The sequence below is a fragment of the Eleutherodactylus coqui genome, chromosome 1 (genome assembly GCF_035609145.1).
Source record: "Eleutherodactylus coqui strain aEleCoq1 chromosome 1, aEleCoq1.hap1, whole genome shotgun sequence".
Lineage (NCBI taxonomy): Eukaryota > Metazoa > Chordata > Amphibia > Anura > Eleutherodactylidae > Eleutherodactylus > Eleutherodactylus coqui.
Window position 1 is genome coordinate 442,361,346 of NC_089837.1, and position 14,962 is coordinate 442,376,307.

At 43.1% G+C, this 14,962-nt stretch overlaps 1 protein-coding gene across 4 annotated transcripts in view; it reads left to right on the forward strand.

The window, feature by feature from the left end:
- Positions 1–14,962, forward strand: part of DCLK1 (doublecortin like kinase 1) — a 382,755-nt gene that overhangs the window by 178,722 nt on the left and 189,071 nt on the right. For all 4 annotated transcript variants that reach the window (XM_066582756.1, XM_066582763.1, XM_066582790.1 and 1 more), the window contains exon 4: positions 1,801–1,900. In XM_066582756.1, coding sequence (XP_066438853.1) covers positions 1,801–1,900 — 100 coding nt within the window. The remainder of the gene's footprint in view (positions 1–1,800; positions 1,901–14,962) is intronic.

The window sequence follows — 14,962 nt, forward strand, 5'->3', positions numbered from 1 at the left end:
AAGTCAACATATATTATATCGAGCACATTTACCTGATCTACCCAGTCGGTAATTCTGTCATTCTGGTGGGAAGTACCAGGTGCTAAGGGAAAGAGCTTCCCTTAGGTAGATCTCGGGGCTTTCTCCTGGCTTCTTTGAATGGTGTCCGGCTCTAGAACGAGGAATGATGCGTTTTGTTAGTGTTGACACAGCACAGCCCCGACACTGAGCTGTCAAAGTGGCTATGAGAAGGAGAATTCAGTGATTAGGCAAAGTGCTTTATGCGTGCTCTGCCCAATCATTATTGAAGTAGTCAGGGATGTCTGGTGATACCGGTCTTCCTAGCTGCAAACTATAAGATGTACAGTTCCTGAATTTATTAATATCCATTTTTCTTTTTTTTTTGTGGAACTCTTTTAGAATAAAAAGTAAATTAAAATTGAAATTTTCAAAAGTGTCTGATGTAACTGTGACTTATCTAGCATCTACACTGCACACCGCCACTTTTTAAAAAATAAGTGGGCCTGGCTTTAGGGGGCATGGTTGTGCACAGCCCTTTACATTTACGATAATCTAGGCTAGAAACTGGCATAAATTATAGCAAAAACCTACTCCAGCTCCTACTGGTGTCAGTTTTCATCTTGCGAATGAAGGTGTCATGAAGGCTTGCACTCCTTGTCGGGTGCAGGCTTTACTTAGACTGGCATGTAAAACTCCGATCTAACTCAATAAAATATTTATTAATACTGTGTAATAATTAGACAGTGCTGACTTAGATTATGCAGTTTTAAAATATACCAAATTCATCACAATGGCTCATTCTGGATAATAAATCCGGTGTATCTTTAGACTGTCTAGTTTAACTTTATACCACCTATTAGTTGGATTAGTTATGTTAAAGTTTGCACCAAAATTTGGCCTAAATCTTGGGGCACTTTCTGGTGCACAGTGTCGCATTCATGCCCTATTTCCCACAAAGCCACACCCCTTTTTTGATGCAGCAAAGTGTTTGAAAGTGTCTAAAACATATGATAAATGTGGTGCATGTAAGACAGTTTTCTGGTGCAATTTTTCTGACCCAATGTGCTAAGTTCTTTCAGACTCCATACTTATAAAAGTATTTCCCAACAGCAGAATTGCTTCTCAGGGAGAACATCTTCATAGATTTGGCAGCTAATGTACCCTGTATGGAGAATGTGCAGCTTTGTGCGCCTTTTGCATAAACCAATTACTTCAGCTATAAAAAATGACATCAGTAGTGCTTAAAAAATCAAAGTTTGATAAAACATTTGACTAATTCATGGCTGGTTACGCCACATTAATTCTGCAACTGTGAAAATGGCTTAAGTTGACAAAAAAGCTCTTTGGGGGTTACTGAAATGTTGACCTAACTGACTGGCAAATTTACTTCTCATAAAAAGTAATTATAAGATCTACGGTGGCCGTCACAGGTCTATGGTACAGAACAGAGGCGAAACTAAAGGCTCAGGGGCCTGGGTGCAAAAGTTCAACTGGGCCCCCCCCCCTTCTCTACCCCTACTCAGAGGCATAACTTGAAGATTCGGGGCCACAACGCTAAACTTGTAACAGGGCCCTCAACTATAATGCTTTATTCATAGTACTGGGCTCCCTATCTGGAGAAGAGAGGCCTTATGGGCCCCCTAAGGCTCCTGGGCCCAGGTGCAACGCATCCCCTATAGTTACGCCCCTGGACAGAAGATCTCCTGGGTTGAACACATACTTTGGATTTACTTACAGTTTATACTTGTGTACTTGAGAGATGTTGTATCATTTGGTGACAAAACCTTGCTTCTCTTGCAGGTGATGTGCCTTCAGGATTTCTTTGGTGATGATGACATTTTTATTGCTTGTGGACCTGAAAAGTTCCGTTACCAGGATGACTTCTTACTGGATGAGAGCGGTAAGAGATTTCCATGAGTACTCAGCACTTGTTAATCCATCCAAGTTTGTGTCATCCAAACATTCTACAGATTGTTATCTGATCCAAGATCAACAAGGCTTGTTCTAAAACAAATTATTTCTATTTCAATATCAAAAACAGATGGGGATATGGTGAGGGATTTAACAGTTCAAACATTGGCGCTGTCTTTATGTGTTTCCAGACATTAGCCGCAAACCTGAAGGATGGGATATTCTCCACTACTAATAATGATGAGATGCAAACACACATTCGTCATCATTACCTCCAGGAAATGACGATATTTTGAAGAGTATAATGTTTAAAGGCTATTTTTCTTTATTCCTTCTTCCTTCCAGGGTTTTCTTTTCCTAACCCATTAGTGACCAGCCTATTTTGCACCTTAGTGACAAGGCAATTTTTTTTAAAATTTTTACATCATCATCATTACATTTCAAGAGCCATAACATATTTTTCATTGCTATAGCCATGTGATGCCTTGTTTTTTTTTCCGGGATGAGTTAGATGAGTTTTAACCCTTTCTAGTCCCAATTTGCCAATTTATTTTAGGTGGGAAAGCATGTTGCAGATTCCTTGGAAACACATAAAAATGCACTGTCATGATTTTATTAGCAATTTTTTGAAAATTAAATGTGAGTTATTATGTATATTACACGATGCAGAAGAGGGCTCCGATGTCAGAGCTCTCTTCTGTATTGTGTTAGATACATGTGTCAGACCTCACCTGATATGGGAGCAATGCAGGGAAATTTCAATGTCAGATGAGGTCCGATAATAGGTTGGAAATGGTTAGTGGTAACATTCTGGCATACATATTATATATTGTTTAACTTGTATTAATTTTTTTTTTGGGGGGGTGGGGGTGGAAAAGAACTGAAGTTTCGTCATTGTTTTTTTTTTAGTCCTTCTTTTTTGGGAGGTTTACCTTTATTCTGCACGTCCAGATCATTACGGCAATAGTAATGTATATATATAGTTTGTCTTTATGTGCTACTACTTTTCCGCAACAAAAACACTTAAAAAAATAATTGTATTTGCATTGTCGCTTTCCAAGACCCAAAGCATTTTTATTTCTGTGCCAACGGAGCTGTATAAGGTATTGATTTTTGCGGAATGAGTTGTAGTTTCCATTGGTGCCATTTTGGGGTAAATGGGATTTTTCTTGTGAAACGAATAAACGAAAAACAGAAATCCGGCTTTTTTTGTATGATGCTTACTGTGCAGTATATGAAATATGCTAGCTTTATTCATTGGGTCAATATTAATATCAATATCAAATTCATATATATTTTAATTTGTATTACTTACTAAAAATCCCTTTTTATTTATAAAATAAATTAGATTTGCATTGCAGATTTCCACCACCCATAACATTTCTACTCTTTGGCCAGTGAAGACACGGTTGGGGCCTTGTTTATTGCTCGATGAGCTGTGGTTTCCATTTGTACCAATTTAGGCTGCATGTAACTTTTTAAAATTGCTTTTTAGTGCTTGTTCACACGAGCGTGTCCCGCGCGCATTGGTTACACGTGAAAACATTGCGTCTAAACAGAACTAATGGTTTCGTCTAGAAGTGTTCACACAAAGGAATTCTAGACGTGCAGAACGCAACTGCACTAGATAAGACATCCAAGTGCAATATCGCATGAAGGCTCCGAGGTACGCACAAAGATAGGACATGTCCTATCTTTGCTGCATGCTTTCCACAGACTCCTGCTGGAGTTTGGAATGCACACACCTCGGATCATGTGAACGGGTTACTTCAAGTAGCTCGAAGTAGCCTGTTCACGCGATTTTTCACAACACTATAGCCACAATCTTTTCAGCAATATATAATGTTTATTTTTCCATAATTAGGAGAGTTTGTAGGGGAAAAATGTGTTGTTTTTTTTTAAATACACTTTATTTATCTTTGAATTAAATGAATGGCTGAGCGCTGCCTCTGATTGGCTGAACGCAGGGACCAATCACAGGCAGCGCCCAGCTGTCATTTAATGGCTGAGAGCTGCCTCTGATTGGTCACAGTGCTCAGCCAATCAGAAGCAGTGCTTTTTGGTGGCGGGGCCACCAAAATACAGAGAAGACTGTCGGGGACAGCGCTTCTAGGTGAGTTACCTTTTCTTTTTTTTTTTCTACAGATAGGGATGATTTTCAGGGAAGGGCTTATACTTAAAGCCCTTCCCAGAAAATCCCTGCAGGGCTTGCCGTCATCCCATTGCTCCCTGAACACACGCTGAGTATGAAGAACAGAGCGGTCCAGCTCTGTTCTCCATACCCAGCACGGAGCGCTCAGCTCTGTGCAGAAAACATCTGGATGCAGAAGACAAGCAGGGACACCCCGCTTGTCTTCTGCATCCTCTGCTCCGAGCGCTCAGCTGTATGACAGCTGGGTGCTCGTAGCGGGGAACAGCTGTATGCAGAAGACAAGCGGGGACACCCCGCTTGTCTTCGGCATCCTCTGCTGGCAGCACATGGTGATCGCTCATCTTGAGCGATCATCTTGCCCTGTAAATGACACAATGATTATCGCTCAAAAGTCGCTTAAGCGACATCTTTTGAGCGATAATCGTTGTGTCTAAATGGGCCTTTAGCCAGTAGAGCAAAATGTGAAACCACATAATCTTGTCGCTATTATGCCTTTTAATGGCTAACAAAAATACATGATGTTATAGCGAGCTTGCGAACCTCTCAGGCTCTTCCTCAGACTAAAATGGAATAGATCTGAAGAGGCATGAATATTTATACATACTTATGACACACGTACTTATGACAAGGCACAGACATGGATGTGATTGGTTTACACTTAAAAGAAATACTGCAACAGAAAACAAACTTTTTTGACTAGGCACTGATAAGGGAGTGAAAGTTTTATGGTCCCTGACCCATGGACATGACATAGGGGATATGAGAGTTTTGATATTGAAGGGTGGTTTCAAGTCACAAAATCATGAAGAATTTGGAAATATAAATTGATAACAACTTTTGACACGCTAAACAGTGGGTTAAATTATTCACGAGGATTTATGGGTGAATGGGAGGTATGAGACATCTATAGCACAGATAAGACGGCTGTAAAGGTGACCCCCCAACAGTGATTCAGGGACCATAATCTTTCACTCCCCTATCAGTGTCTAGTTAAGAATGTTTGTGTACCTGTTACAGTATTCCCGGCCTGGTGACCCCCCAACAGTAATTCAGGGACCATAAAACTTCCACTCCCTTATCAGTGTCTCGTTAAAAATGTTTAGGTCTCTGTTGCAGTATTCCTTTTAAGTGCAAACCAATTACATCCATTTCTGTGCCTTGTCACAAGTATGTATAAGTGTGTATAAATATTCATGCCTCTTCAGATCTATTCCATGTAAGCCTGACAAAGTCAAAGCCCAAGAGGTTCGCGAGCTCGCTATTACATCATGTATTTTTGTTAGCCATTAAAAGGTATCCTATCTACAAGTTTACGTGGTAACTCTTGCTGAACACAGAATTTTCACACTTAGGCCTTAGTCACACGGGCGTTTTTTCACGCGATTTGCGGATCGCATGACGGATGCGCATCCGCAAATCGCGTGACCGGTGCGCGCAAGTCGCCCGCAAATCGCCCGAAAATCTGCTCCTAGCCGCGTTTCATTAGAAACAGGCCGGAGCTGTCCAGCGCATTGCATTCAATGGAGACGGCAATAGAGCCAGCTCCATTTAAAGCAATGCGCTGCGGGCGAGCCCGGGATGAATTGTCGGGAAGGGCTTAAATATATAAGCCCTTCCCTGCAATTCATCCTAAAATGTGTAAAAATAAAAAATATATATGTACTCACCTTCTCCCGGCAGCCGGAGCTCCGCGCGGCCGTCCTGCAGTGGGTGTGAAGGGGGTGTGAGTCAGACCTGCCCCCTGATTGGCTCAGCGCTGAGCCAATCAGAGGCATGTCTCACTCACACCCATTCATGAATTCATGAATGGATGTGAGTCAGACCTGCCCCTGATTGGCTCAGCGCTGAGAGGCAGCAGTCACTCACCCATTCATGAATTCATGAATGGGTGTGTGAGTGAAACCTGCCTCTGATTGGTCAGGGCTGTGACCAATCAGAGGCAGATCATTCAGCAGGCGGGGATTTTAAAGCCCCGCCGGCTGAATAGTGCCGAGAAGCAGTTCAGGAGAACTGACAGCGGCCGCGGCTGGACTCCGGCTGCAGCGGAAAGGTGAGTATACAATTTTTTTTTATTTTAACACATTTTAGGATGAATTGCAGGGAAGGGCTTATATATTTAAGCCCTTCCCGACAATTCACCCCGCGCACGCCGGCAGCCCATTGCTTTCAATGGAGCGGCTGTATTGCCGGCTCCATTGAATTCAATGGGCAAACATCGTTCTTCTCTGTCACAGCTGTTACAGAAGATGATGCAGAGAAGAATGATTTGTCTTCTATATGTTCTCAATGGGGTCGGCGCTGCCGCCGCCGGCCCCATTGAGCGCATATAGAGAAGAGAACAGGAATCGCAGATCGCAGATAGGTGCGATCTGCGATTTCTGTTCTATAATTTATCGGACGAGCGCATAAAAAGCGCTCATGTGTCCGATACCATTGCAAAGCAATGGTTTTATAAAATCGCCGGACGCATGCGCATGCGCAAATCGCGGCAAAAAACGCCCGTCTGACTAAGGCCTAATTCACTTTATTTCCTACTACTGTATGGGCTCCTGAAAAAGGTGTATGTAGACTATGGGACAGTTACCCATTTAATCCCTCCCTGTAATTTGACCATGTGTATAAAGAGCAAGATGATAAAGAAGACTATGGTTAAGGCCGAATGCACATGGTCGGTTCGGATTCCGCATGCGGGATCCCGCAGCGGAACCTGACCCGGTGCCTGTCCGGTGAGCCCTGCGTAGCTGTCTGGATGCTTTTTCTTCTGCACTGTGGATGTCCCGGCCGGCACGCTGGCACACATGCGCAGTACAGATGTGACGTGCCGTCGGTCTAGAATTGCCTTTCCGCAATGACATCGATGGAAGCCGTCTACATGGTATCCAGCTCAAAATAGAGCATACTCCTATCCAGAGTCCTAGGCAAACCTTTCCCCTCTCTCCATCCCCTTGTCTCCTGGCTAACGAGCCCACGGGGTTCAATAATCAACAGCCTAAACCTTCGCAGTACATCTGTATGGCTGCTAGAATATACATTGCCTCTCAATGGCCCTCACCCAAGCCAATTGTAGCTAGGGTTTCAAGAATGATGCCATATGAAATAATAATAATAATAATAATAATAATAAATAAAGTTATTCCTAAAAAGTTGGCAATCATGGTGTGTTTCCCTGTATATACCTGGACTGCTCAATATGGGATAGAAAACGAGCAGAAAGTGTAAAACGGAACATATGTCAGAAACTGAAGCGCTGAACTTAGTTCCCTCTACCGTCTTTCATAGTTTTAATAGTTTTAATCTTGATTTCACATTCCCAAAAAATAGAGAGAAAGACTAAAGAACAATAAAAATATCTGCTAGATTTCCTGTAAATGGGACCCTGTGTGGAAGTTAATTGTTTAAATGTTTTGTTTTTATTGTGAAACTACATTATTGCACCCCCTGCGAGGGGAATTTTCTAGCTGATCAGCATTTCTCAATAAAATCAGTTGAAATCAAACGAGAGAATGCTGCGATTTTCCTCCCGCAAGCGTAAAATCGCAATTGATTTCTGTTCGTGGGCATGAAAACCCACTTTTGCATTGCATACTATGACAGTATTTGCTGCGAAACCCGGAGGCAGACCCTCGCTCTGGATTCCGCAATGCAAATCTGTCCGTGTGGATTGGGCTTTAAGCATAATTTCTTTCTATGTATTGTATTTATTACACAATAATGTGTTTGCTATGGGGCACTTACATAATTCTTTACTCAGCCACGGCGGGAACTTTTCACGGGCTTCAGAGTACAGGTTGAGGAAGAAGGCTGGGTGCCATCTTGTGGGTCCAAGTCCATTTCCTCTGTGGAAGTTAGAAAGTGCAAACTAGGCAACACAACAGGGTCCAACAACTCCACACGTCCCCGTCTCAGGGTATGATGCATCTTGTAGGAATGGGACTCAGGTGGAGGATTTTCTTCACTCTGCATTTCGTTTTGCAGGAACTCAGTCTTGTCCCTCCAGTAAATCCTCAGAAGGCTCAGTGGACTGGCAAATTAGAAATTCTGTAAATCCTTCAAACATGGGCGTTAATTTTTTTCTCTCCGGTCTGAGAAATAGTAGTGGAGGCACTCTTCTCTCTGTCTTGGGTCAACAGGTACAAAGGAATCATTCTGTTTGTAATGCCATGATAGCTCCACCCTGCAGCATCAGAGGAGTGGGCCCTCAGCCTTAGGAGACAGCGGGGTAGAGTTTGGGCCTTGTCACAGGGCTCTACCTTCTCCCACCCAGAGAGAAGCAGGGGACTCGTCCAAGTAACCGAGGGCAGGCCATTAAAAGGGTACCGCAAACTATGGTTTACCTTAAGTTCTTTGTCACGTGTGACAACACTGTTCCGTTCTCTGCTGTGAATCCAGAAGGTGTCAATAAAGAGTCCACACACACAGAGTTAACGTTTCAGAGCTAAACCGGGAATGCTCGTTTACTTGAAAGTTCAGTTACAGTCCAGAACAGAGTACATCCACCCTCAGGACATTGGTGCAGGCAAATTAGTGGTGTGATAGGGAGTTTCTCATGGCTTTCTCCAGACAATCTACAGTCAAGTTATCTGCGTGACCCGGCTCCCAGCAAACTCCTTCTCTCTTTCTCTTTCTCTCTCTCTCCTTACCGGTACACACTCACGTTTAGGAAACGGCACTCAGCGCTGCATGGCAGGTTCTCGCACACTTGCCGTCCATCAAGTCACTAACATAGAGGCCTGGGTAGATTGGGCCCAGGGCACACACAGGGCAATTGCTCAGCCTCTTCCATATTCCATGCACAGACCGATCAGTGTCTGTGGGGGTCTAAACCGTACTCCTCTTGCAACCTTCTCACCAACTCAACTAACTCTCTTCTCTCTCTCATGCACCTCGCAAACACATATATCAAACAAGGTCACATAACACACAACAAAAAGCATTTTCCAGCCATAACCCAGACTGTAACCCATTCAGTGCTGCAAAGGGGCAATACACATCAAATTCACTCACATAGGAGACACTGACAGTACATAGGTACAGGACAAATGTATTCATATTTATGGAGGGGCCCCGTTACTCCGGGCCACTACACTTAAATCGGCGAGGGTCAGAGTCAAGAGTATAAGGGCCCATTCACACCAACGTATTTTTTGTCTGTGTGCTGTCTGTATTTTTAACTGACTGAATGCAGATAGCACAAGGATCCTTTAACGGTTTCTTCACATGGGCGTTTTTGTGTGTGTTTTTGCATGCAGAAAATATGTGTGTGCTAAACACAGAGAATAGAACCCATGGATAAAAAGTAGGATCTGCGCAGCAAGTACTATTGAAGTCTATGTAAGGTGCACTTATACACAAGGGGTAGGGTGCGGCACTGTGCAAAAAGCAGGGAAAAGAACACATCATTAGGCTTTATAAGCCATTAGATCGACGAAAAGGATGTCTCACGCGTGTGAACTGGCCCTGTGCATGCAAAAAATACAGTAATATACGCAAACACGTGTGCAAATCTACCTCAACAGCCTTGTTCATGTGGCAAAACGTCGCTCAGGGGCTCAGCCAGCCACCCTGAATATAGGCAGCAGAAGGACCAATGAATGAAAATTGATGTATTCAGATATTCATCATATTTATGGACTAAAATGACCCATGAAGGTCTACGAGAGCGCTAAAAGTAATGCAGCAAACAAGAATGTTACATGTATGTGCATTTTTTATACATATTACTAGCAGACAGTGAAAACAAAGAAGCTGACATCAATAGGGCCATCTTACTTTTTTTTTTGCATGCATGAAAAACAGTTGACACACACGGCACATGGACATTTAAAAAAATGCACAAACACTACAAAAATGCATGCAACGTGGACAAATGACACTCATATGCCCGTGTGAATGAGCCAGAAGAGGGTTGTTTTGTCACAACAAGGTGCGCAGAAGAAAACTGCAGTGAATACGGATGCTAATGTGTGTTCACTGCTTTTTTTGAATGCGCTTGTAGACTTTGACGGGTGATTTTGGTCTGCGAACATGCTGCAATATTTTTTTTTTGACACGCAAAACAAGTATAAAACACACCAATTTAATTCAATAGGTCTGTGTGCTGTCCATAGTCAGTCAATAAAAAATACGGACATAAAATACACTTGTGTGAATCGATCACTAGGCCGGGTGCACACTTGCCATGTGCTGTCTGAAACATGCATGGCCCGCACATTGACATGCATGTGCATGTCCTAATTCTCATCCGTGATACGGACAACAATAGGACACACTATGAATTTTTTTCAGCAATGCGGCAGAGTGCATAGTCCCGTAGGCTAAAATAGGTCCACATTCCGTGAATTAGCAGAGACAGTACATGGCACAAATACACTAGTGTGGCGGAGACCTAAGTTTTCTTTTTTTAATCAATTACGGCCCCCTTCAAAATTTTTCATTCCTTAGAGACCGGCCTATTTTGTGCCTGAAAGACCAAGTGATTTTCATCATCACATTGCAAGAGCCATAACACGTTGACATAGTCATATAAGGGCTCATGTTTAGTCAGATGAGTTGTACGTTTTAATGGCACCACTCTGGGCTACATGAAATGTGCTCTAGGCCCAATGCACACAGACAGATTTTTGCCAGTCAATGAAAGCCGTCCATCCCGCATCCGAGACAGGTACGCGGGGGTCACTGGCCGGCACAGGGTCAGATCTCACTGCAAGATCTTGCAGCCGGAATCTGACCGGACCGTGTGCATGCAGCCTAAGGGTGCATTCAGACTAACGTATATCGGCTGTGTTTTCACGCAAGCCAATATACGTCGTCCCTCTCTGCAGGGGGAGGAGGCTGGAAGAGCCAGGAGCAGTGCACTGAGCTCCCGCCTCCTCTCCACCCCTCGACACTATTTGCAATAGGAGGGGGTGGGGTTAAGTTTCGGAACGTAGTTCTGCCCTTCCCACTGCAAATAGTAGCGAGGGGCGGAGAGGGGATGGAGAGGAGACAGGAGCTGAGTACACTGCTCCTGGCTCTCCCAGGTTCCTCCTCCTGCAGAGAGGGACGACGTATATCGGCTGGGCGTGAAAACCTAGCCGATATACGACCGTCTGAATGCGCCCTAACTTTTATAATTTTTTGGAGGGGGAAGAGGTAAAAAAAACATGCAGACATTTCACCATTGTTTTGGGGTTTTGTTTTTACAGCATTCACTATTCGGTAAAAGTAATAGTTTTCTTGTGTGGATCAGTACGATTACTGTGATACTGAGTTTAGAGATTTTTTTTAATCTTTTTCTACTTTTGCACAATAAAACCGCCTTTTGTAAATAAAAACAAGTGAATCTGCATTGTGCATTCTAAGACCCATAACATTTTTATTTTTCCGGTAATGGAGCTCTGCGAGGTCTTGTTTTTTGTGGGAAGAGCTGTAGTTTTTACTGGTACATGTGACTTTTGGATTGCTTTTCTTGTGAGGCAAACAAAAGAAAAATAATTTCAGCATTACTTTTTTAAAACTATTTTTATGACGTTCACTTTGCGAGATAAATAAAATATTTTCATTGGCTGTGTATTATGTGCTTCTTTAAAAAAAAATTAAAAAAAAGAATCATATTTTATCCTTTTAAAAAAAGCAAAAGTTCATATTTTATTAAACTGGATTTCTTAAAGATGTGATTGTTTGATCGCTAGAATAGTACACTGCATTACTTATGTAGTGCATTCTAATAGGCCTATGACAGCAGCCTATAAGACACTGCAGAAGGCGGGGCCTAATAGGCCGAGTTACACTGCCGACGTGGAGGCCTTTGTCAGGCTTCTGGCTGCTATGGGAACCCATTGGTACTTTGCAATTGCATTGCGGGGTGCCGATGAGTGACATAAGGAGACCCGTCCCCTTGTCATCTGCTTACATGCAGCAATTGCTATTGACTGTGGCATGTAAGGAGTTAAACTGCCAGGATCTGAGGTTTATCCACTATTGGCTGTTAGAGCAGGAGCCTGGCTGTCAGTAGTAAATTGGACATAAAAAGATATATGCAGGTTTAAAGCCCATTAGTGAGTTCAGTAAACAGGCGTATTGTGGTCTCTAATGGGGTAATATGCAGACTTGTCTGAGTATGCATATTCCCACATCCCAGTATGATGGGTTCAGTAGATATATGTAGACCATATCATATTGTCTCCATAATTAATGAATGTAAATTTCCGTCATCTGCTCATCGCCATGTCAGTCGTTTGCTTAGATCTTCCTTTTCACTTGGAGACACAGCTAAGGAGCGCAGCTCTTGCAGTGCCTGTGAAACAGATCCCTGGAGATAAAGATAACCTATTCTAAGGATAGTTTAAGTTATTCAGGAAATATGCTGTTGCCATGGTACGGCGATCACGTGGTGCGATAAGGTCAGCCAAAGCGGGCATCAGAACACTCTTTTCCAGTTTCCTTTTATTTTAGGAATTTCTTTCTCTTCTTGCGTTGTTACAAATAATATTCCCAGCACAAATCTAGATACTTTAGGACCGTCAAGTGGCCATTAAATACTCATTGGTAGATCCAAACAATATTAAGGTGATCGGCCAGAATCTCCACCTTTTACCACCACGTTCTTTTAATATTCTATTCTCTTTTGAGAATTCGTAGGTGAATTTGTGCCAAAACTGTGGCATTAAAAATCACAACTTTTTGCATAAGTCCCACTTGCGTAAAAATGTGTAACTTTTTTTCATTTTACTTTGTCATCACCATTTTTGTAAAACGTGGGCAGGGCCTAACTGGTGGAGCCCATCAAATTTACTACAGTTTACACCAGAAACTGGCGTAGATGATAGATTTTAGCAAATGGCGCACAGCCGGCCCAAGATGTGCCAAATTTAATAAAAGACTTGCACCTTTAATTACAGTGGGTGCATCTTACTCTATTGTCACTTATCCCATGGCCCTTTTACACGGAACGACAGTCAGCTAAATGACTGCACGAACGCTGATGTCACAGCGAAGGTCGCTGGCGTTCGTGTAGAGCGTTTAGACACACAGGCCTCACTGCTGAATCGCTGGGTTCACGCTGACTTCTCGTTCAGCGCTACACCTTCTATGTGAAGCGCTCAGCGGGGAGTATTTACAAGGAACGAGAAGCCAGCAATTCAGTGATCCGTTTTTATGCTGACTGAAAGTCAGCGATAATGATTTACCAACGAATAGTGAGTGATTTCTTTGGCTCCCCCTAGTGGTGGGGTTAGGGCAGCATGTGCAAAGCATGGAACTTTGAGCTCTGTACCAGAAAGACAAGGCTCTAAACCATATAAAAATGTATGAGGAAATTGATCAATGCATAGTTTTGTAACTGTTAAAAAAAAAGGTGCACAGGAAAGCGGAGTAAGACCAGCGTCGGGTAAAAATCGTTTTCTCATTATTAAACAATCCAGACAGACATGGAGGAACAGGGAGCTTGTGCCATCTTACATGTTTCAGGCAAGCATGTTGCCCTTAATCATTCTTGCCTGAAACATGTAAGACGCCACATGCTCCCTGTTCCTCCATGTCTGTCTGGATTGTTTAATAAAGAGAAAAAGCCAGCACTTGCATGGGAGCGACTGCAAGGGGGTTGGTTTATGGTTTGTATTTATAAGTGAATCTAAGAAGGGTGGAGCAATTTTTATTAAGGGCTTATTCACAGGATCGTATTTACACTGTTATTTAACCACGTAGTGAAAAACCACTAAATACCAGTGTAAAAAACCTGTCTAAAGTAAAACTGTACTTTCCAAAAACTTTTGACATGTCAAAAGTTTTGATTGCTGTGGGTGTGTGTGGTGAGACTTCACTGATCATGAGAACAAAGTAGCAGAAGCGCTTAACTGTACACCGTCTCTGCCGAGGGCTTATCCAGGGTTTTATTTTAGGGGTTAGGTGGAAAGCTTTAAGGGCCTTTAAGGCCAGCTGCAAATGTGCCCAGCCGGCATCCGCGTGTACCAGTCATTAGGCCATCTCTTCTGTACTGCGGATGGTACGCACGGCTTACTGTCAGACATGCGTAGTACAGATTTTTTTAAATCCCTGCTTTTCCTGCGTCTTCGCCTAGCAATTATCCGAAATCCGCGACCAAGGTTAATTGCGGAAGGGCTGCAGGTCGGGTGGCTTCCATTGACGTAAATGGAAGTCATCCGCACGGAATCCGCTCAAAAATAGAGTACGCTGAGATTTTTCTTCTACACGCAGAAAATCACAATTGATCTCTACTCGTGTTCAGAAGCACGCTATGAAAGGTGTTTGCTGCGGAACCGCACACTCCGGATTCCACAATGCAAATCCACCCGTGTGCAGCCAGCCATGGGCCAATAATTGGAATTGTACACACATACACACTGCAAATGCCTCCAATAGAAAGCACCTACTGACAATCCTCCCCACCTTTTCTCAGTTGTAGCAGCATAGTCCTCCTGTCCTCCATGTCAGAAGCTTTTCCTTCCTCGGCATGCATGTGCTATGATCAGAGAGAAGCTCCTCCTGGACGTTCCACAGGAGTACCTCTCTGATTACGGCACAGGAGCTGGGACAGCCGTGGGAGGACTTTGCAAGTCTGGAGAGATGAAGAAGTTGTTGCCAATTCTAGGGTGCCTTCTATGGCAGGAGTCTTGTTTAGGGGGGAGGATTGCCCCATCACCCTCCCATTCAAATTCTCCGGTGGTCTCTGAGGACGGACCATAGAGTTTCAGTGAATAGACTTTCCGCTATGAATCAGTTTGTGGTGAAGCTCTACTAATGTATATACTCTATGGCCAAAATGTATTTTATTTCTTTATTTTTTGTCTTTCTAGTTGAGATAACTCTAGGTAATTTTCTGTGTTACTGGATTGGTTACTTTTGACTATTTTCCTACCTACATACCGATCAAGTGAAATTTCTTTTAATTTAGCAGAAACA